The sequence below is a fragment of the Schistocerca piceifrons genome, chromosome 1, assembly GCF_021461385.2.
Source record: "Schistocerca piceifrons isolate TAMUIC-IGC-003096 chromosome 1, iqSchPice1.1, whole genome shotgun sequence".
NCBI classification, from domain to species: domain Eukaryota; kingdom Metazoa; phylum Arthropoda; class Insecta; order Orthoptera; family Acrididae; genus Schistocerca; species Schistocerca piceifrons.
Genome location: NC_060138.1, coordinates 215,138,178 through 215,162,704, shown reverse-complemented (window position 1 = coordinate 215,162,704; position 24,527 = coordinate 215,138,178). Strand labels below are relative to the sequence as shown.

General features: G+C 40.7%; 1 protein-coding gene across 1 annotated transcript in view; it reads right to left on the bottom strand.

Moving 5' to 3' along the window:
• The window catches only part of LOC124804534 (zinc finger protein 16-like), a 137,485-nt gene that overhangs the window by 71,601 nt on the left and 41,357 nt on the right, over nt 1–24,527 (bottom strand). The window contains exons 3-5 of the mRNA XM_047264761.1: nt 24,184–24,503; nt 23,039–24,085; nt 8,938–9,288 (exon numbers count right to left, since the gene is read on the bottom strand). Coding sequence (XP_047120717.1) covers nt 8,938–9,288; nt 23,039–24,085; nt 24,184–24,503 — 1,718 coding nt within the window. The remainder of the gene's footprint in view (nt 1–8,937; nt 9,289–23,038; nt 24,086–24,183; nt 24,504–24,527) is intronic.

Genomic DNA, 24,527 nt, shown 5'->3' with positions numbered 1-24,527 from the left:
AGAAACATGGTAGACTAGCTCTGAAAGTGTGAGGCACTAGACTTTGCATGGTCCATTATTTCATTAGACTGCAGTGAGTACTTTAGTTTTGGTAAAGTCATGATGCGGCTGTTGCAGTCCACATCAAATGGGCAATGCAAGTCACAGTCAACTAATTCATACTGTCACAGCAAATGTCATATATGAGTACCTGTGTTAACTGTGCCTGACATTTCAAAGAGATTTGTGTGGGCACAAGGGCACTGAAGCAGTTGGTGATACATCTAAATAGCTGATTGTTTACATGATAATTTAATTAGATAGATAAAAAATCTACTCACCAAGTGGCATCAGAACTTCAACCCTTCTGCCTGAAGAAGGAGCCACTGGCTTTGAAAGCTTGCCGAATTACAACCCTCTTTTATGTGTGTTTTGCCACTGCTTGGCGAGCAGATTTTTTTATCTACACAATTAAATTATTTTGTCAAAAAGTGATTGTGTTGATTGTTTACATGACATGAAGGAGGCTCCCAGTTATGTTTGCTATATTTCCCAGGCAAACAAATCAGAGACCTGCTGCCAGATGGTTCCCACCTATAGGTACTCTGCTGGAGGTCTGTTATGCAGCAAGACAATGCACCATTACATCTGTACCAAACTGCCTCGGTAGTCTTCAATAAAACCTATGGTGCACACAAGGGTACTTGCCTGCCCCTCCTCCCTCCCACTCCCAAGGTCACCCGACATCAATCTTTTTGAGCACTTCTGGGGCATCTGAGAACGCAGTCTATAGGAATGCGTACACCTTGGATCTTTCTTCAGCAAATGTCCTTGAGTTGTAGAGATTTGCAGACCAGTCAAGTACCTTGTAAACTGGTGGTAAATTCAGTGCAAATGATTTACAGATCATAGTACTAATAACAAATTCAGCGAAAGAACTAATGCAAATACCTGAAGCTGTAAATAAAGCGTCAGAGAAACTACAATTAAAAATAAATAGCAATAAAATGATAATTAAGCTTATGAAGAAATATAAAATTTAAATGATAAGACTCATCAAGGAGATAGAAAGTAAAAATTTCACTATACAAGCAGATTCATTCATACAAATTCGCATATGGGGAAAGGAAGATTACAGGCCTCTTCCTTGTTAGAGTTGAAATGAATTCACCCCTATTCCAAACTTTGTGATGCGTCTGAAAATTTGGAACTGGGCTCATGGGCGATGTTACATTGAAAAAGTATGGTGTAATGGTCCATGCTACCTGCACGAGCATTACTTTCAGGACTCCACTGCCCAGACCGTCTTTTCCCAGATATCTTCCTGATCAGTTCTCATACTACAGCAGCAGAAGATGACTAATTAATGGACTTCAGAAACTCGTGCCATGATCACTTCTTACTCTCATTCACAGCCTGCCAGGTTTTTGCTCTTGCTATATGAAAGGCTCCCAGGTTATCTGCTGATTGACTGAGCTTCAAACTTCGCAGTGTTGTCCACCTGTCCTGTACTACACAACAGAACTGATTGTTCCGCCAAAGAACAGGTTGCCTCCTGCTGATGGCCACAAGATTTTCGTACAGATTCATCGGCGGCACAATGGATCAGATTAGTCATGTGGGCCACACAATCCTGGATGTTGTCTCAATGCTTAAGTATCGCCAAGTGGTTGCATAGTGTCCAACAGTCTGCCTTGAAGAGCATGAGCTTGGGTGGTTTCCCATCTGGCTCTGTTGCTTTTATAAGGCAGACAGAAATAGGGAAGTGGTTGCTGGAGTGGACGTCATCTACCACTTCCCACTGGACACAATCTAGGAGAGCAGGATAGCAAACTGTCTGATCAATGACACAGAATGACCCTGTTACAGTGCAAAAATATGTCATTGTCCCTGTATTGAGGAGGCATATAGTTTGAGATCTTAATATATTTTAATTACACAACCCCTTAGACAGGTGGAGTTGCAGCCCCAACTGTGACAATGTTGTCTTGTGTAACACAATCTTTTCCATAATCAGACATTCTGTACATAACGTTTTGCGATTGTGCTGGCGTCAGCACAAGATCATTAGTGCCATGGAGTGTGAATACCATTAACAGTGAAATGTAGTACTATTATTCCACATAGCCCTTGCAGAAAGATAACTGATTCTGTAAATGCACAAGAGCCAACACTCCACTTTTTATGCCACTTCTGGCAGTATAGATGCTTTGAAATGGAGGAAAAGAGCAAGTTGAGTTTTGCAAGATCAATGTTTGTGAAATTCGTAACACTGATACAATTGTGCTTCCTTAATAAAATGTAGACTGGAGTTCTACATTGTGGCAATAAAATATGGAAGAGATGTGACACACAATATAAGCAAACCATAACTATTCACAATAAAAAATTGAAAACATACAGTGTGTTTAAAAAAACTTGTGTCGCACATTCTTACAGCGTATAGTACCAGTCAAAATAAGAAAAAAAGTTACACACACACACACACACACACACACACACACACACACACACACACACAAGCGCGTAGAGAGACAAACTTTTCTTGAGTTATGGGCCACTTAACATGTGTCAAGAAGGAATAGTACATCCTGTCATAGCCTATTTTGTTTTTGCACTTAATCCTCTGACTATGATGCTGCTGTCAAATGTAAAATTTAACACCAACTCTAACACCTGGCATTCTATACATATTGTTTTGAGATTTTGCTGGTTTTAGCACAAGATCAGCAGTGCCATGGAAAATAACATTAACTGTGAAATGTAGTCTTGTTATTCCACACTTCCCTTGCAGAAAGACAACAAATTCTGTTAATGCATGAGGCAGCACTATTTTCTATGCCACATACAGCAGTATCAGACAAAAATGTTTAATGAGCAATGGACTGGTCACATATGTCTGGTAGCATAACCACCCTGCTCACACAACCTTAAATCCCTTGGATTTATTGTTTTGTGTACATTCAAAAGCATTGGAATATTATACTCCCATTGACAACTCGCACATCTTATAGGAGCTCGTTTCCCACACACATGACCAAATCCAAGGACAGCCAGATGTATTCACACAAGTTCGTCATTCTCTGAGAAGCAGATATGAAGGATGTGTAAGCATGATTGCTAACCACTTTGCACACCCCTTTTAGTGTCACCTGACACATGGCTATCGTTGTTGTTGTTGTGGTCTTCAGTCCTGAGACTGGTTTGATGCAGCTCTCCATGCTACTCTATCCTGTGCAAGATTTTTCATCTCCCAGTACCTACTGCAACCTACATCCTTCTGAATCTGCTTAGTGTATTCATCTCTTGGTCTCCCTCTAGATTTTTACCCTCCATGCTGCCCTCCAATACTAAATTGGTGATCCCTTGATGCCTCAGAACATGTCCTACCAACCGATCCCTTCTTCTGGTCAAGTTGTACCATAAACTTCTCTTCTCCCCAATCCTATTCAATACTTCCTCATTAGTTATGTGATCTACCATCTAATCTTCAGCATTCTTCTGTAGCACCACATTTCGAAAGCTTCTATTCTCTTCTTGTCCAAACTATTTATCGTCCATGTTTCACTTTCATACATGGCTACACTCCATACGAATACTTTCAGAAATGACTTCCTGACACTTAAATCAATACTGGATGTTAACAAATTTCTCTTCTTCAGAAACGCTTTCCTTGCCATTGCCAGCCTACATTTTATATCCTCTCTACTTCGATCATCATCAGTTATTTTGCTCCCCAAATAGCAAAACTCCTTTACTACTTTAAGTGCCTCATTTCCTAATCTAATTCCCTCAGCATCACCCGACTTAATTAGACTATATTCCATTATCCTTGTTTTGCTTTTGTTGATGTTCATCTTATATCCTTCCTTCAAGACACTGTCCATTCCATTCAACTGCTCTTCCAAGTCCTTTGCTGTCTCTGACAGAATTACAATGTCATCGGTGAACCTCAAAGTTTCTATTTCTTCTCCATGAATTTTAATACCTACTCCGAATTTTTCTTTTGTTTCCTTCACTGCTTGCTCAATATACAGATTGAACAACATCGGGGAGAGGCTACAACCCTGTCTTACTCCCTTCCCAACCACTGCTTCCCTTTCATGTCCCTCGACTCTTATAACTGCCATCTGGTTTCTGTACAAATTGTAAATAGCCTTTCGCTCCCTGTATTTTACCCCTGCCACCTTTAGAATTTGAAAGAGAGTATTCCAGTCAACATTGTCAAAAGCTTTCTCTAAGTCTACAAATGCTAGAAACGTAGGTTTGCCTTTCCTTAATCTTTCTTCTAAGATAAGTCGTAGGGTCAGTATTGCCTCACGTGTTCCAGTGTTTCTACGGAATCCAAACTGATCTTCCCCGAGGTTGGCTTCTACTAGTTTTTTCATTCGTCTGTAAAGAATTCGTGTTAGTATTTTGCAACTGTGACTTATTAAACTGATAGTTCGATAATTTTCACATCTGTCAACACCTGCTTTCTTTGGGATTGGAATTATTATATTCTTCTTGAAGTCTGAGGGTATTTCGCCTGTTTCATACATCTTGCTCACCAGATGGTAGAGTTTTGTCAGGACTGGCTCTCCCAAGGCCGTCAGTAGTTCCAATGGAATGTTGTCTACTCCGGGGGCCTTGTTTCGACTCAGGTCTTTCAGTGCTCTGTCAAACTCTTCACACAGTATCATATCTCCCATTTCATCTTCATCTACATCATCTTCCATTTCCATAATATTGTCCTCAAGTACATCGCCCTTGTATAGACCCTCTATATACTCCTTCCACCTTTCTGCTTTCCCTTCTTTGCTTAGAACTGGGTTTCCATCTGAGCTCTTGATATTCATACAAGTCGTTCTCTTATCTCCAAAGGTCTCTTTAATTTTCCTGTAGGCAGTATCTATCTTACCCCTAGTGAGATAGGCCTCTACATCCTTACATTTGTCCTCTAGCCATCCCTGCTTAGCCATTTTGCACTTCCTGTCGATCTCATTTTTGAGACGTTTGTATTCCTTTTTGCCTGCTACATTTACTGCATTTTTATATTTTCTCCTTTCATCAATTAAATTCAATATTTCTTCTGTTACCCAAGGATTTCTACTAGCCCTCGTCTTTTTACCTACTTGATCCTCTGCTGCCTTCGCTACTTCATCCCTCAAAGCTACCCATTCTTCTTCTACTGTATTTCTTTCCCCCATTCCTGTCAATTGTTCCCTTATGCTCTCCCTGAAACTCTGTACAACCTATGGTTCTTTCAGTTTATCCAGGTCCCATCTCCTTAAATTCCCACCTTTTTGCAGTTTCTTTAGTTTTAATCTACAGCTCATAACCAATAGATTGTGGTCAGAGTCCACATCTGCCCCTGGAAATGTCTTACAATTTAAAACCTGGTTCCTAAATCTCTGTCTTACCATTATATAATCTATCTGATACCTTTTAGTATCTCCAGGGTTCTTCCATGTATACAACCTTCTTTCATGATTCTTAATCCAAGTGTTAGTTATGATTATGTTGTGCTCTGTGCAAAATTCTACCAGGCGGCTTCCTCTTTCATTTCTTAGCCCCAATCCATATTCACCTACTATGTTTCCTTCTCTCCCTTTTCCTCCACTCGAATTCCAGTCACTCATGACTATTAAATTTTCGTCTCCCTTCACAATCTGAATAATTTCTTTTATTTTATCATACATTTCTTCAATTTCTTCGTCATCTGCAGAGCCAGTTGGCATATAAACTTGTACTACTGTAGTAGATGTGGGCTTCGTATCTATCTTGGCCACAATAATGCGTTCACTATGCTGTTTGTAGTAGCTTACCCGCATTCCTATTTTCCTATTCATTATTAAACCTACTCCTGCATTACCCCTATTTGATTTTGTGTTTATAACCCTGTAGTCACCTGACCAGAAGTCTTGTTCCTCCTGCCACCGAACTTCACTAATTCCCACTATATCTAACTTTAACCTATCCATTTCCCTTTTTAAAATTTCTAACCTACCTGCCCGATTAAGGGATCTGACATTCCACGCTCCGATCCGTAGAACGCCAGTTTTCTTTCTCCTGATAACGACATCCTCTTGAGTAGTCCCCGCCCGGAGATCCGAATGGGGGACTATTTTACCTCCGGAATATTTTACCCAAGAGGACGCCATCATCATTTAATCATACAGTAAAGCTGCATGCCCTCGGGAAAAATTATGGCTGTAGTTTCCCCTTGCTTTCAGCTGTTCGCAGTACCAGCACAGCAAGGCCGTTTTGGTTATTGTTACAAGGCCAGATCAGTCAATCATCCAGACTGTTGCTCTTGCAACTACTGAAAAGGCTGCTGCCCCTCTTCAGGAACCACACGTTTGTCTGGCCTCTCAACAGATACCCCTCCGTTGTGGTTGCACCTACGGTACGGCTATCTGTATCGCTGAGGCACGCAAGCCTCCCCACCCACGGTAAGGTCCATGGTTCATGGGGGGGCTACATTGGACAGAATAGTTTATCTCTAGTTTATATCCACTGTTTTACTTGTGATTAAAAATATAGATTGCACTGTTCTCCTACATTATTTATCATTCAAATAATGGAGGATGTAAGGTGCAAGTGTTACCCTGAGATGGTGTGGTTGGCAAAAGAAAGGTATTAACGGCAGGCACCATCAAACCAGTCAGGAGACTGTTGGGGGGAAAAAGTCACAATAATTACAAATATTGGATTTTGTACGTGACGTTGCTTGTAAAATGATTGTTGCTTTGGATCGAATGGTTGGATATATGAAAGTCCCTGGTGGCCCTAATCCAGACATGTTACATAAATCATTTAATAAAAGAATTTTTTAACATCCTGTATAAGTATAAACACTCAATGACCTCATGCACATTGCCTGTGTTTCTGAACTTGTCAACAACTACAAAAATTCATTCACTCAAGCAGTATACAGGAAAGCTTAGTTGCTTTTTAGAAAGTATGACTTTCATTATATGTTAGAGTCAACAAGATAAAATATGTTTTTTTTTGTATCATGGATTTTGAGTGTGTGAAACAGTGATCTGTGTTTCAGCAACATGTCGACAGGAGGTATCAAAAACAGAAAGAGTTACTTATCATTTCTTAAAGCAATGATTATTTCTCACACATATATTTGGAATACATACATGCTCATGACTTGAAGAGAGCTTATTTAATATTGAATCTCAATAAAGGACATTTTTCAATCATAGAAATAACTCTTACACTGCAAGCAGTTGACCAGGGAGTAACTTTACATCAAATTCATTGTTTAAAAGGAATTACAACCAACATAAAAGTGATGGTAACAACATAGCTAATACCGCATACAAATCAACATATAGAGAAGTCCCATATAGAGACCACCTCACTATTTGCTAGAACTTACCTGTCACCTCTCAACACATCGTAAAGTAAATCATGTAAATGACAGTGTTTTCAAATATCAAAAAATATCACATAAATAAATACAAACTAACACTAATTGTATAAATTTTAATATTAATTTAATATTAATAAGTTCCCTTCGGAATATATTGTATATCACATTTGAAAATTAGCCTCAGTATCTTCATGACAAGCTTTACAAATGGTATCCAGAATATTATGAAACCACAAAAATCATCAAGCTGACATTAATGGGGAACTGTTCAAAGGTGAAATTTTAAGGTGGAACTCTCCAAGCAATTTAATATTAAAGCAGGGGTCAAAAAGTGTGAGGCACTGTTCCCAGTTATCTTCAGCTGTGTTTTGGAGAAAATTATCTATGAATGGGAAAAAGAACTGGACAAGATAGCAATGCTCGATCATGCACGCATTACAGGATCCAGAAGTGCTATCAATATCAACTACATTGCATTTTTAGACTATCTTAGAATCCTGTCTACGAACACTTAACACAGCTGCAGATCAAACACACGAAAACAGTAAGCAGAAAAAGCTTAACTCCAAAATTTCTTCACAGGTGTGAGAGGAGAAAACATCAAAGCAACTCCTCATCAGCTGCAGGCAGCACACGTTAAATGATAGAAAGAGATGAAAGCCTTAAATATTCAGGGCCCCTCATACAACTGAAAATTAGCAAAGGAGAAGCATACAATACACACAATTCAAAGAAACATGCTTTATAGATAAAAGCCATTTCGTGGTGAGCTAAATTAAGACACTACAATATTGATTAAAACACTGTATTTATATGCTGGTGAACATCTCCAAATGACAGGACGTCAAAGATAAGACAGGCTGAGAAATTCAGGAGAAATATCCTCTACAAGATAATGGGTCTAAAGATCCCATGGACGGACAGTGTGACAGTCTACTTTATAAGGAAATGAACTGTAGCCAAAAAATACAATAAAAAAAGAGACTAAAATTTTATGGACACCTATTTAATATGGATGGGTACAGGCTGATTTTTAAGACACTTAACAGCAGAACAGAAGCTTCCAACAAATAGTTCAGCAGGTGGGAAAGGATCCTGAATGGGCTGGATTAAACACAGGAGACATCCAAGACGAGAAAATCTATAGGTCAATGATCAGCAGCTTTAAAGACTTCCTCAATGAACAGAAACTAAATGGGATGGAGACAGGAAAGAAAACAGGCTCCTACAGAAAGAATGCAAATATTTTGGCTAGCAAAGAAGGCTACCAGAAATGTGTAATTGTTACGTAACATGGTCTTTAATGGCTGCTAATCAAAATATGCACTACAACTACATCAGTGTTAAGATATGAGTACTCTGCTAGTGCTGCAGTCTTATTTCTTCTGCTTTCACAAAAGTATTAATAAGTTAGTACTGAAAAAGGTTTCTGAAACAACTAATTGTTATTGTGTTGTGGGACGTACATCACATTCATCATTCCCTTCATGTAAGTAAAAGATGAAACTGGTCCACACACATTCGATCCAAATTACATATGACCTAATAACCAATTAGAAAGTAAGAAATTTTAGTGCCCTCTGACCTACCTTTTCAGACGAGATCGGCTGTGGAAACGTTTTGAACACTTCTGACAAGCAAAGCTTCTCTCTGCAGAGTGAACCCACGAATGTTTCTGCAGTGATCGTCTGTCCCTGCATGTTTTTCCACAAAGGGTGCAGGCATTTGGAGGAATAGTTCTAGCATGTCTACGCTTTACGTGGGTTGCTACAGATGCAGAATCTGCAAAGCATTCTCCACAAAGCATGCACCGATGTGGTTGGTAACGTCCATGAGTTTCCATATGTGACAACATGTCAGTACGACTATTGAAGTTCTGACCGCATTCTTGACAATGATGGAATCCTTCATCATAGCTCTGTTCATCTTTGATATGAAGTCTGGAAAATAATAATAAAAAACAATGCTATGGACCGTAATAACAATAAGAATTCATAGCTCACTCACTGTCACATACCATTTTATTAAGACCAGGATAAAGAAAACAAAACCTGTAAATATTTTACCATTAGTATAAGCAGAAACTACGAAACACAAAGCAAAATGAACCAAGGTAATACACGAAAAAGAAAAAAATAGATCTAGGTTAAAAAAAATGTTAAATTGTGCTAGCTTTATTCTAGGAAAAAACAAAGGAAGAATAGATTTTAAAGTTGTGTCAACAAGGTCATTAGATGAAAACTGAAATTATGTCAAGGAGTTCATGGTGATTTATCATTTTTTAACATATATTTACTGTCTGAAAAAATCACAAAATAACTGTAACTATTAATCAATTTCAGTTGCTCACAACAATCAACTTCAGCTGTATTAATATATCAAAAGCTATACATACCAGTATATTGTGGCATGTGAAGCTGAAATTAAAGTTAAATAACAGGCTTAGAAAATTATACAAATGGTATGGAAAAAGTTGAGTGTGATCAAAGGAAATTTAGAATAGAGCGTTTTTTTTAACTGTAGGAGGTTCAAAGAAAGAAAGTATAAAGAAAATTGCCTTGTCAGAAAAAGAGGAAGAAGAATATTAGTGCAAAATTAAGAAATTCTGGAGGGGGTGTGGGGGGGGGGGGGGGGGGGAGGAGAGAGAAATCAATCAGCAACTTAACAGTTCTTACTAGTCAATAGAAAGCCAAATTAATGAATAAAGGCTTGGGAACCCATTATATTTTAACAACTTATACGAGCAGAAGCAAATTTTTTTGCATTTCAAATTACACACTACAAGAAAAAAAGTTACTAAGTGAAACATATTATACCACCGACTGGAAATCAGTCACCTTCAAGTATGGCGATAGGTTAAGAGAACAAACAACAGGAATGTAAAGGGTGGGTTTCAAGCTAACGATGAGTGTCCGCAGAAAACTTCTTGGATAAAGACAGTAAAAATAATACAGTTAGCTTACAAACAATGCAACAGATACCAGAATAGCAATAATGTTTTTGCTAATAATGGAATTTGATGATGATGACAATAATGATAATGATGATGATTTCCATGAACACTACAGAAAGAAATTACTTTTCAAAAGAATAAATCATTGTAGCAATTTTTGAAATGTAAGGAAATCTCATATCAACTTAGATTAAGTGAAATTTGAACCAGTCTCCTCCAGACACAAAGTCTACTGTGTCATCTAGCTCAATCACAACAAGTAGTGTGTAAGAAGGGAACATTGTTAGATAAAATGGTAATGTAAAGCAGCCACATGTAATGTATGGAAAGGAAACTAATAATGAAGTACGGTAAATAAAGATATTAGGTGGTCAGAAAAAAATACAATTGTTACTAATACTAAAAGAAAGATGGGAAGACAGAACATTAGGATTTAACTTGAAGGGGTCATGGGCAGACAGAGCATAAGTTCAAGTTAGGAAAGATTGGCAAGGAAATTGTTCATGCACTTTTGAAAGAAGCATTCCAGCATTTACCCTAAATTATTTAGGAAACTCACTAAAATGAAAATCTGGGCACCTGAACAAGGATTTGAACTGCCATTTTCCTAATAAGTCCAGTGTTTGTTACTGCACATTCTGTACAATCTTATACAGGACAATTATAAAGTCCATGAAGAGGTAAACGCATATTATGGTATTGGCGGCTGTTACATTGCACAGCAATGTTGGTAACAACTTGGACAATGAATGACAAAATATGACAAATCTTGAGTCTACTGGAGGTAGCGAATCAAAATGCTTGTCCATAATCTTTTATGGTTCGAACATAAAATTTGCTGGTATTTTGGTCTACTAGGTTAGAATTTAACCACACTGTTGCAATTTTTGGCAAAATCGAAAATAAAAGACATACAAGTAGGTTATTGCAATGATGAACATGCACCTTGGGCTATAGTACACACTGACCTATCATGGCAATCTTATTTTCATGCTGAGGTTTGTTGACTTTGTCAATTCACAAGCAAACTGCCACATTCCAACCTAATCTAGGCCTCCATCTGCATTACAGGTCAGCCTGTCAGCATATCTAATTTTCTTCCATTGAAATCCTTTGGATTTCACAACTCACATCCTAACTATTACATTCCATCCTAACCCTGACATATGTATAACGGTCCTCCTCCTTCAGATTTTCTTTCAAATAGCAGGTTCCACTTCAGAAAAGGTGTAAAATGTAGTCCATTTATTTTAAACAACATAATGAAATTAGACATTACCTGTAATGGTTCCAGTGGCAGGAGTACAAACTCTAGTGTCAACAACTTTGTGACGTCACATATCCCCCTTGCTAGTTGCACAATTACATATAATGAGGTGTGTTTTAAATTTGACAACATCTTTATGCAATCATTTTTGATACATGAATGAACAGCTCTTGGCAGTCTTATCTGTCATATCAACATATACCTTAAAATTCTACATACGTACATTCTTTTTTCCCTTTTCTATATTTCATAAATTCGGTATCAGATTTGATTAGTGTTCATCAATGTCTATATGAAGAGTAAATTCAAAGACCTGTATTTATACAGCTGTTTTCGCATACAAAAAAGAGTTCACTTCATTTTATGATTCTGATAGTTTATAAGCAACACTGTGCACAATCAGCTAAGTTCTCCACCCAGTATAACAATAAAATTAAATTGGAGATTACAATGCCATGCAGCAATAGTTTCTGATCCATTTTTTGTTCTTAGTGCTCTATATCTCACATAGGTGTGCATTCACTATTTCAACACCTTAGGCTCCACACATATGGATGACTTTTTTTTAATACGGACCATGATAAGTCTGAATGTCATGAATTAACATTTCACATACTTAGAAGAAGCAGTTGTACTGCCTTTGATTATGACAGCATTATATACATCTTAATGCCTACAGAGTAGGCTGATGGTAAACAGGGCTGATCATTTACCTTTACATATACTGGGGTTTGCATTCCTTAGAAGCCATATTAGAAGCATCAAGTACAGCAAGAATATTTCTTTAACGACAGTATCAGTTAGCAACTGTAACAGACAAATCTCTAGTTGATTCCTCATCAATTAGAAAATGTCATACTGGCTAGAATTTTCAACCAATATTACCAATGCTGTGCCATATTCCTACAGATAGTGTCTACTACACAGTCCAATTACATTAATGTGACCACTGCCTATGTGCAATAACCACATACAGATGACAGGTGGCAGCACCTGCATTGAAGGGTGTATAAAGCACATCGGGGGAACACGGAACACAGTGCAGTCATTATCATAATGCAGAAGAGGAGCATTTCATCTGACATCCAAAAGGGCATGATCACTGGCTTACAGGCCAAGGATGGAAGCATTTCTGAAATGGCTAAGTTTGTAAACGGTTTGTGTGCTGCTGTGACTTAAATATATTGTACACGACAAAATGTCACTCTCCAAAACAGGTTCTGAGGCAACTGTGGTGCACCACAGGCCACAGATAACAGAGGTGAATGACAGCTATGGAGATGTGTAAGGGTGAATAGACATGCAACTGTTGAACAACAGACCACCCAGATGAACCGAAGGGCTGCCAACAGTGTCTCCTCAACGACCGTTCAGCAAACACTGAGCCTCTGCAGCAGGCACCTGATTCATGCACTCATGCTGCGTGCTGTTCATTGGTGGCAAAGGCTGGAATTTGCACACCATTACCACAACCGGGTGTCCCCTGAGTGGTGGCAGGTGGCTTTTTCAGATGAATCATGTTTTATACGCCATCAGGCCAATAGCCATTGGCATACACAGTGTGAAATGTCTGAAAACAAACACTCTGCAACAACTGTTGAAAGAACCCAGGCCAGATGGCATTTCCTGGGTGACCTTGTTATTCTGGAAGGAACAATGGATCAAACAAGAATGTGTCTATCATTGGGGACCATGCCCACCCATACACACAGTTTGTTTTTCCTCGGCATGATGGCATCTAGCAGCAGGACAATACAATGTGTCACACAGTTTGCAGTGGACACACATGGTTCAAATAACACTAGGATGAGTTTACTTTACTCTCCTGGGCACCAAACTCCACAGATTTAAACCCAATCAAGCATCTGTGGGACCAACTTTATCAGCCTCTTCATGCCACGGATCCGCAACTGAGAAACCTAGTGCAACTGAACACAGTACTGGAATCGGCATGGCTCCACATCCCTGTCGATTCCTTCCAGAACCTCACTGACACTCCTCTTGCACGTCTCACAGCGGTCCACCCTGAAAGAGTGGTTATTTGGGCTTTTGACAGATGGTAACATTAATATGACTGGATTATGTATATCTATATATTAGCCTGAACAGGAAATACATCCTCCCATTAATGCAATAACCTTCCAACCAGGTTTCCTGTGTCCTCTACAGGAATTGGCTAAATTATCTATTTCTATTAGTTTTTATGTTGCTGGACATTTCATACAGATAAGATGTAGCAGCCATTCATTTTTCAAAAATATAAAGTTCATTGTGCTACATTGCAGTGTTCGTTGAAGGCCTGAACATTCTGCACTGAGACACTAACAGGAAGTCCTAATGCTCTATGCTTTAGGTATAGTACATATGGTTTGTATTAATTATTTTGGAAAATATGCTGGTTACACTTTCAGGAAGATGGGAATTTATCTCTCTTCTTGTACTTTTGGTTAACAACAGTTTGGATGCTGCCACAACAAAATATCTAAATAAAATTGCATTTTACATTCAACGGGTCTTGAACCGTTCTGCATGTTTCCATACACAATGAATAACACTTATGCTCAAGGAAAATGTAGAAAAAGCATATACCATCTATGAGTGTATAGTTTATCCTCACTCCCCTCCCTCATAAAAAGCACGGGAGAACACAGTGACATACCTTATTTGAACAAGAAGATACTCTTCACCTAACACTTTTAGTGCAATACATATCCTGTCCTAAGAAGCTTAAAACTGAAGACCATTCATAAGTTTTATTAGAATAGACCTTACCCAGATTAACCTATGCATAAACACATTTAATTGCAAACCATTGCTAAATATATTCCTGTAAAGTAGCCCAATATAAAAATTACATAAAATGTTACTACTTGAAAACATAATCGACCATCAAGTTAAGTATTAGGAGTCACTGGTTATGACAGAGGAGCTACTTCTATAGTATTATTATTATTATTATTATTATTATTATTATTATTATTATTATTATTATTATTATTATCACAGAATCTGTGGTATAGTAGTTATAATACTAGACTGTTGCATGGAGGGTTGCGAGTTCAAAACTCACCTGAACTGTAAGATTATAATTTCTATATTCGATTCGAGTACATTCTAGAAGTATCCACAAATGTCAAGAATCATTGTACTGGAATGTTCTGTAACTGTTTATATACCGTATGTGTTCTGGCCGGAGGCAGTTCGCTCCGCACTCTTGTATGTGCAAGTGCTGAATAAACCTTCGTTAAGTGAAGTTAGTGTTCGTCATTCATCTAATTACACCTTCTTTTATGTGACATTATTCTGGTGGAGGCATTGGGTATTGGAACTTGTGATAGCGCACATTATCGGCGACACAGTGGCTCCCATCAGACCGTGACAGAGCCACTGTTTCCGTGGAGAGAAACCCGAGTTCAAGCCATATTCAACAGATCGTAATCTAACAGAGACAGAAGAAGAAAAGGACATTACAATGACAGCAACTGTGTGCCACCACATGAGACATCCTTCTGGGTTATCTGGTACGATGGCCAAGATCCAAACAACTGGCTGAAGGTACATGAGCGTACAGCCAAATTTAACAAATGGGATGACACCGTGTGTTTGGTTAACGTATTTTTCTACTTGGAGGGCACTGCCAAGCAATGGTATGAGAACAACGAGGAGAAGTTCACAAGCTGGGAAGTATTACGACAGAAGTGTAAGGCTGTAGATAAATTAAAGTGCAGGGCACAGCGTCCAGGAGAAACTACAGCATCCCACATTCAAGATGTCTTGGAGCTGTGTAAAATAGTGAATCCTAGAATGACGGAGGAAGATAAGGTTGCACATCTCATGAAGGGTGTTGCTGAGGACATATATTAAGCCTTACTCCTGAAGGAGGTTTTGACAGCAGATGACTTCATAAAATGGTGCCAGTATATCGAGACAATGCATCACAGAAGAATTACACGCAAGAAGTTTAATGGCTTCCAAACGTCGTATCAATATCTGTGATGGAGGAAGAAACTGATTTCACAAGTGTTCTTCGTTAGATAGTGAGAGAGGAAGTTCAAAAGGCACTTGGATTGCACGGAAAGCAAAAAACCGAGACACTTCAAGTGGTCATTAGGGAGGAAGTGGAACAGACATTGAACCCAATCTCTTGTCCTTCATTTCCCTTTAAAATGGTGACAAAGTCAAGATCCAGGCAAAGTTGTTATGTTCCTACAATGCTACATGAGGAATCTGTCTGGCCACCAAGGAAGACTGACTTCTGGAGGACCCAGAATAACCAACTAGTATGTTTCCACCGCAGACAACTGGGACATGTGGTGCACTGTCTATTGTCGAGAAAGGCAGCGGATATTTGATGACGTCCATGCCAGAAGACAGAAGAACGATCTTAGCCAATGCCAACTCCGGGACGACGAAGATGGACAAGAAGATGTGGGTGTAGGATGACATAGGTCATCATCGCTGCTGGAGAGGACGCTCACCAACACGCCGATCAAGGTCTCCATCAACATTTAGAGGCTCCAGCTGATCACCTAGCCGCCACAACCTGGAAATCTAAAGGTTGGGACTTTCCTCGGAGGTGAGGCCGCCAAAGAGAAAAATTCTCTGCCGTCGATCACTACAAAAATCATAGGAAACCAGGTCGATATCCTCATGGATGGCCGACCAGCCCAAGCTCTTGTGGACTCTGGAGCATCATATTTAGTCATTTCAGAGAAGTACAGAGGCCAGTTGCAGAAAATCGTATTCGTCGACAACGAAACATCTCTGCTGAAGGTGGCTAATGGGAAATATGTAAAACTTAGAGGAAGATGTATCATTCGTGTGGGTATAAGTGGCCATACGCAGCCCTTAGAATTCATCGTCTTACAAGAGTATAGTCATGACGTCATTCTCGGATGGGACTTTTTGAAAGCTTCTCAGGCAATTATTAACTGTGGTCACTCAAAGATTATGCTAGACAAGATGACATACTGTGGACAGGAAGATGCACATCCAAGTGTGTGGAGACTATGTGTGCTGGATGAAGTGATCATTCCTGCACTAGAAAAGTAACTGTCATGTGTCATGCCATACATCAAACCATGCATCTTGTAGTGGATAGTAAGAGAAGCATACCACTGAAGAATAACTTGGTCATCCCAGCCTCTGTCATCTCGTTTAAGAACAGATTCAGTGAATTGTGGATAGTTAACTGTTGCCGAGAAATGCAGATCCTTCCAAGACACATGTGCGTAGCAAACACTGAGCCATTAATTGCAGAACAGTTGAGTGTCACAAAAACCTCCCATGTTGAGTCTGTGAGCGAAATTAGTGCTACCACTATGAGACAAGATCTTCTAGCTTGACTATCACCAGATCTTACTAAGTAACAACAGAAGAAGCTACTTGCCATTCTTCAAGAGTCCTCTGAATGTTTCAATACACAGGTGAAGAGCCAATTAGACAAATCGACGGTGAAGCACCGGACTAGCACTGGAGACCATCAACCAATAAGCCAGTGAGTATACTGTGTGTCAGCAACAGAACGTCGAATAATTCGCGACGAGGTAGAGAAAATGATGAAGAATGACACCATTCAGCCTTCGCAGAGCCCCTGGTCACTGGTCATCACCAGTGGTTCTCGTCAGGAAGAAAGATGGCAGTTGGCGCTTTTGTGTTGATTACAGGAAGCTTAATAAGGTAACTACAAAGGACGTTTACCCTCTTCCACAAATTGACGATAAGTTTTTCTTAACCATGGACATGTACTCAGGATACTGACAAATCGAGGTAGATGAGGCTGATCGTGAGAAAACTGCATTCCTCACCTCTGCAGGCCTGTATGAGTTTAAGGTAATGCTGTTTTGCTTGTGTAATGCACCGGCAACTTTTGAACAGATGATGAATAATCTTCTAAGTCACCTGAAGAGGATGATGTGTCTTTGTTATTTAGATGACATTATAGTGTTCTCAGAGACATTTGATGAACAAATAAAAAGACTCACGGCTGTTCTTAAGTGTCTCTAACAAGGCGGATTGAAACTTAATCCAGGGAAGTATATCTTTAGAGCAAAAGAAATCAAAATACTTGGGACACCTTGTGCCAAACGAAGGTGTATGGCCAGACCCAGAAAAGGTGAGATCTATAACGAAATTTCCTATTCTTAAAAGTATTAGAGATGTAAGAAGCTTCCTCTGATTATGTTCTTATTACCGTCATTTTATCAAAGACTTTTGTATCAAAGCCAGGCCACTCCATGAGTTGTTAAAAGCCGACGCTAAATTTATCTGAGGTGGTGCTCAACAAGATTCTTTCGATGTGCTGGGAAAAGCTCTGACGACTGACCCTGTACTTGGTCCGTATGATGAGATAGCACCTACAGAACTACACAAAGATGCCAGTGGGTATGAGATTGGTGCTGTTCTGGTCCAAATTTCTAATGGAAAAGAGAAGGTTATAGCCTATGCTTCTAGGACACTTACAAAAGCCAAGAGGAACTACTCAACTAACGAAAGAGAATGTCTAGCTGTGATCTGGGCCATGTGTAAATTTCGACAGTATCTCTATGGAAGGCCATTCACAGCTGTTACAGACCATAATTCACTTTGTTGGTTGACAGGTCTTAAGGATCCAACAGGACGATTCATCAGGTCTTCAACATTCATTAGGTTGTCTCCATACCCGTACACATCCATCTGCTTGACACAATTTGAAACGATACTCATTCAACCAGGCAACATGTTTCCAGTCATCAACAGTCTAATGTCAGTGTTGACTGGCCCAGGCGAGGCATAAAGCTTTGGTTGGTTGGTTGGTTGGTTGGTTTAAAAGAGGGGAGGGAGGGACCAAACTGCTAGGTCATCACTCCCTCATTCCGATCAAAATAATTCCACAAGGGTGGGAATAAAATAATTGAGACAAACAAAACACGGCTGGAAGAAAGGAGAAAACCACAAGAATGACAGAAGGGCAACAAACTCTAAAATGGACAAAATCGAACAAGAAAACCACAGAGAGATGCAAGAAACATGTAGAAGAGATCAAAACAAGAGAGCAGATTACCACTGCTGGCTGACCATGAGAATAAAAAGAAGCCAGCCAATCTGCAACACATTAAAACCTCCACCCTAAAAGCACTAGGGTGGAGGACACCCTCACGAATAAAACATAAAACTAGAGCTGCTGTTGAGGCACTGTCGCCCAACACCAAAGGTAGGGTGCTGGGAAAGTTAAAAGTCCGTCGCACAGCAGCAGAAAGTGGACTGTCCAGCAAGAGGTGGACGACCGTCATTCGTGAGCCACAGCGACACCAAGGTGGGTCCTTGCGACGGAGGAGGTAACCACGCGTTAGCCACATACGGCCAATGCAGAGCCGGCAGAGGACAACGGATTCGCTGTGGGAGGACCGCATGGAAGACTTCCACACATTCGTTGTCTTCTTAATGACACACAGTTTGTTGTGCATACTGTTATGCCATTCTGTCTCCCAAAGCCGAAAAACCCTGCGGCATAAGACATAAGGCAGATCAGTTTCGGAGACGCCCATCTCCAGAAGCAGTTTCTGCGTACCCTGTTTGGCCAGCCTGGCGGCAAGTTTGTTGCCTGGGATTCCAATGTGTGCTGGGGTCCACAGAAACACCACTGAACGACGGGACCGTTCCAGGGCATTAATGGACTCCTGAATGGACACTACCAAAGGATGGCGAGCGTAGCACTGGTCAATAGCTTGTAGGCTGCTCAAGGAGTCAGTACACAGGAGAAATGTCTTGCCAGGGCATGAGTGGACGCACTTAAGAGCACAAGATATGTGAAAACACTGCAGCCATCTGGCAAGGAGTGCTGTTCAATAAGTCCTCCATGAACATACGCAAAGCCTACATGACCATCAGTCATCGATCCATTGGTGTAAACCACTTCATGGCCCTGGTACATGTCGAGAATCGAGAGGAAGTGATAGCGGAGAGCCACAGGGTTAACGGAGTCCTTAGGACCATGCAAAAGGTCCAGAAGGGAAGGACTCTAGTTCCAACAGAAGGGATCAGACACAAACTGCGATCATAAGCCCTGACCTGGGCCACTATTGCAGGAGATGGACCACCGTGGTTGGTAAAAGGAGACGGTAATTCGGATGCGCAGGAGAACTACAAACGTGTGCAACGTAACTGGCAAGCAGTTGTGCACAGCTAACCTTCAATGGAGGGACTCCGTCCTCCACCAGTACACTGGTCACCTGACTCGTTCTAAAAGCTCCCGTCGCTAGAAAAATGTCAGTGGTGCACTGGGTCGAGTAAATGCAACACTGAGGGTGCAGCCGAACCGTAAACCAGACTCCCTTAGTCAAGGCAGAATCGAACAAGGGCTCCGTAGAGCTGCTGCAGCAGTGTAGAGCAATCTGCACCCCAGTTGGTGTTGCTCAGGCAGCAAAGGGTATTGAGGTGCTGCCAGCACTTCCACTTAAGCTGACAAAAGGTGAGGTAGCCAAGTCAATCAGGCATCGAAAACCAGTCCTAAGAATCAATATGTCTCCACTAAAGTGAGTGGATTGTCATTAAGGTAAAGTTCTGGTTCTGGATGAATGACGTGACGCTGACAGAAATGCCTGCTACATAACTTTGCAGCTGGAAACTGGAAGCCGTGGGCTAGAGCCCATGATTGCGCCTTGTGAATGGCTCCCTGTAGGTGCCGCTCAGCAACACCAGTACTGGAGGAGCAGTACGAAATGCAGAAGTCATCCACATACAGAGGTGAGACCGATGGCCCTACAGCTGCTGCTAGACTGTTAATAGCCACTAAAAATAGAGAGACACTCAATATGGAGCCCTGCAGAACACCATTCTCCTGAATACGGGGACGCACCAACTTGGACATAGAAAGTACGGAGCGACAAGAAGTTTTGGATAAAAATCGGGAGCAGGCCCCGGAGACCCCACTCAAACAATGTGGCAAGGATATGACATCGCCAGGTAATGTTGCATGCTTTATGTAAGTAGATGTTGATGCCTGAAAAAGGCTGTTCGGATGGCAGGCTCGAGGAACACAAGATTATCAGTGGTAGAGCAATCTGGGTGAAGCCGCCCTAACATGGGGCCAGTAGGCCACATGACTCCAGGACCCAACCCAGCTGCCGACATTCCAGCAGCTTACAAAGAAAGTTGGTGAGGCTGATGGGCCGGTAGCTATCCACGTCAAGCGGGTTTTGACCAGGTTTGTGCACCGGAAAGATGGTGCTCTCCCGCCATTGTGATCGAAAGGCACCATCGCACCAGGTCCGGTTGAAGATAACGAGTAGGTGTAGCTTGTAGTCAGATGAGAGATGTTTAATCTCTGACTGTGGATCCAATCTGGCCCAGGAGCTGTGTCGGGGAAATGTGCAAGGGCTCTGAGGAGCTCCCACTCTGTAAATGGGGCGTTATAGGGTTAACTGTGGCGCGTAGTGAATGAGAGGACTTTCCTTTCCATCTGCCATTTGAGGGTGTGAAAGGCTGGGGGGTAGTTCTCCAACACAGAGGTTCGAACTTAGTGCTCAGCAAAGTGATCGGCAGTCGTGCTTGCATCAGTAGATAACAGGTCATTGATGTTAATGCCAGGGACACGTGTTAGGGTCTGGTAGCCAAAAAGATGTCTGATCTTCATCCAGACTTGGGAAGGTGACGTATGGCACCCAATGGTCAACACGTACCTCTCCCAACACTCCTGTTTCTGTCATTTTATAAGCTGAACGGGGGCACGGAGCCACTTAAAGGCTATTACGTGCTCTAGGGAAGGGTGCCGCTTATGTTGCTGTAGAGCTTGCCAACGCTCTTTAATTGCCTCAGTGAGTTCCAGCGACCACCAAGGGACAGTCTTTCACCGGGGGCACCCTAAAGAACGATCGATCGTATTTTCCGCCGCAGAAACGATCATTGTAGTGACCTGCTCAAAGACAACATTGGTGGCACCATGTGGAGGAGATTCAGCGGTGACAGCAGCACAGTAATTATGAGGTATCGTAGAAATCATAAAATCAACATCATTGAACTGCACAGCAAGTGCAACAGATGCCTGTGTTTATTATGCGACAGATGAAGTGCAATCAGCTGAAGCCTTTGCTCATCTCACACAAAATAAAAATTTTAAAAAATCAACAAGCACCAAATCCTAGTGGATGAAAATATTAACTATGTGACATACTAGTCCATTAATGACATCTAGTCGATTAAACAAAACATAGTCAAATTAGACATTACTGCTACAGCTCAGTCTGTCAGCATAACTTTTTCCATTCACGAAATAATTATGAAAATCAATAACCAACCTTGAACCTCACATTAGACAAATCAGTAAAAGTTATTCTGGAGCTCTCCATACAGAAACTAAATGTAATCAATTTGTATTTTCTGTCAGAAGTCATTAGATTCTGCGACTCCCATTGGCTACTGCATATCATCACCAAATTGGTTATGACTAATGTCAAAGAAATGCCAACACCAGCACTCTATACAAGATCCACTGACACAGTAAGTGCACTTTAGCCTCATGCCCCATGGAACACTTAAAAAAAATTAGTACACACAAATAGCCAACAACAACATAATAAATGATACAGTTTTGAAAGACAAACTCTCACTTTTTCCCCCCTTTTTTCCAGCTCTCATAAGACTGCGTACATTTAACCAGTTGTCCAGTTCTTTCATACCCATCTCAGCATGTCGCAAGTGAGAGTTGGAACAGTTGCTGTGATGTGGTTTTGCAATTCTTCAAGATTCTGAGGTGGAACATAAATGCTACCCTCAACGAAACCCCACACAAAAAAATCGCAAGGCATCAAGTCCGGCAACTGTGGTAGCCACTTGAGCAGTGCCCAGTCAGCGACCACAACACAGCTTGTCCAGCAATGTGACACACTGTTGGCTGATGGATATTCAATCCTGCACTAGGTCGGTAGGGACTTTGGGCGATTTCACAACATTGCTTCCCTCACACTGTCCATCCCCCCCCCCCCCCCCCCCTCTCCCCCAGCACACCCACCCATTCCAAACACTTTGCATTGCATGAATCACTTGAATTTCTTCTACCACTTCACTATGCTGTCGTGAACTGGTGGTGTCTTGTGAAACTTGCTATAGAAAACTCTTTGCACATTAACTACTGACTGATAATGGACAAATTCTAAAATCAAAATGTTTACTCTGCCCAATTCTCTGCCCTTTCAAGCGTCTTTGGTTGACACCGCATTCAACAAAAACTTGAAAGTTTGTATTTTACGTATAGTACCATATTTTCATTGTGTTTAGCCATTTTAAACTATTTCATGGACTTATTACCGTGCATAATGTTCATTAGACTGGTCTTGGCTTGTAAAATGGGGAATTTGTACTGACACACAACCATACAATTTTCTGGCCTTCAATTTACAGTGACAAATTATCAAACATGTAGCTGTAATACAGGTAAATATATTTAAAAACAAACAAAAAAATGTTAAAGAAAACATTATATTTTGAGACCTACCTTTGATGCCTCCTGAGCAAGTCCTGACGCTGAAATTTCATTCCACATACATCACAACGGAATTCACTAAACCTCTCCACAAAGGCACTAGAGGCTTCGTATTTTCCAGGATGTTTTGCTTTGGAATGATCACGGAGAAGATTGACATCCCAAAACATTTCACCACATGTGTTACATTCAAAAGGACTATCGCCAGCGTGGATCCTCACATGAGAGCCAAGTGCCTTCTCTCGAGCAAAACCAACACCACAATGTTGGCACACATAAGGCCTCGTTTCATCAACAACAGGCCAGCGTGGTGCAGGTGGATCTTGATCTTCATTTTCTGATTGTTGTGTGGAATCTAACGAATACGAGGAAACATTCTGCTTTAACAATTTCACATCCTCTTCCACATAACTGTGAGCAGAAATGTTCACACTATTCTCATTAGCATATTTTCTTCTACCAGAATAGCTGTTGTAATTTCGTTGTTTTAAGCCTTTGCCACTTAGAGTGCGTCCTCTATTCCCTCTATTTACATGATTATTTTTCCTCTTTCTCATCTGATTCTTTTTCCGGCGACTCCTAGCTGTACCTTCATTTTGAGAATAACTCATTCTACCAACCCATTCACTTTCATTATCTACCTCAATCTCAACTTCCTCTTCATGGACATCATCTTCCTCTTCATCCTCATCATCCTCCTCCTCTTCGTCTATTTCTTCTTCTTCGCCTTCATCATCATCTTCTTCTTCTGCTTCCTCTTCCTCTTCATCAGTTAGCACATCCCTGCCAGGTGCATATGCATGTATTTTCATGTGATTTATAAGATCACACTTGCGACGATATCTAGCACCACACATATTGCAGCCATGAGGCCTATCAGTCTGATGAGCCACCATATGGTTCATTAGATTGGCCTTCTTTCGAAAACGGCGGCTACAAAAATCACAAGGATATGGCCTAGCAGCTAAGTATGAGTCCTGATCCTGGGGTAGAGGAATTTCAACATCTTCTGTCTCGTATTTCAAAGTGTAGGAGAATTTCACCTCGTCAACATTATCGCTGTAAATAAGCATACAACAATTTCAACATTAACCTTGGTTAAAAATTTTCAAAATAGTTGGTTCTAAGGTAAAATAAATACTCAATTAACTCTTTACCTCTCCTCAGTTGGGACAACAACATCGCCCCATGTTTCACAAACAACTTCTTCTTCCTGAATATCAAGAAATCCCTGATCTGGAAATTCATACTGAACAACTTCGATATCTGGCTGCGTCACAACATTGATGTTTGGTTCAGGAACACTATTCTGAGAAAATGTGGCACCATTGTTCTGAGTGTAAAGCAAACAATCACTTGGTATGCCACAAATTACTTCTCCTTCACAGCTTCCAGGCACAGTAGCTTCCATGCCTTCTCTCCAAGCTCTATGTGCTGCTGGTATTCCAGATAGCTCACCCACAGGATCAGTCATCATCTGTTTGCAGAGCACAGCAATGAC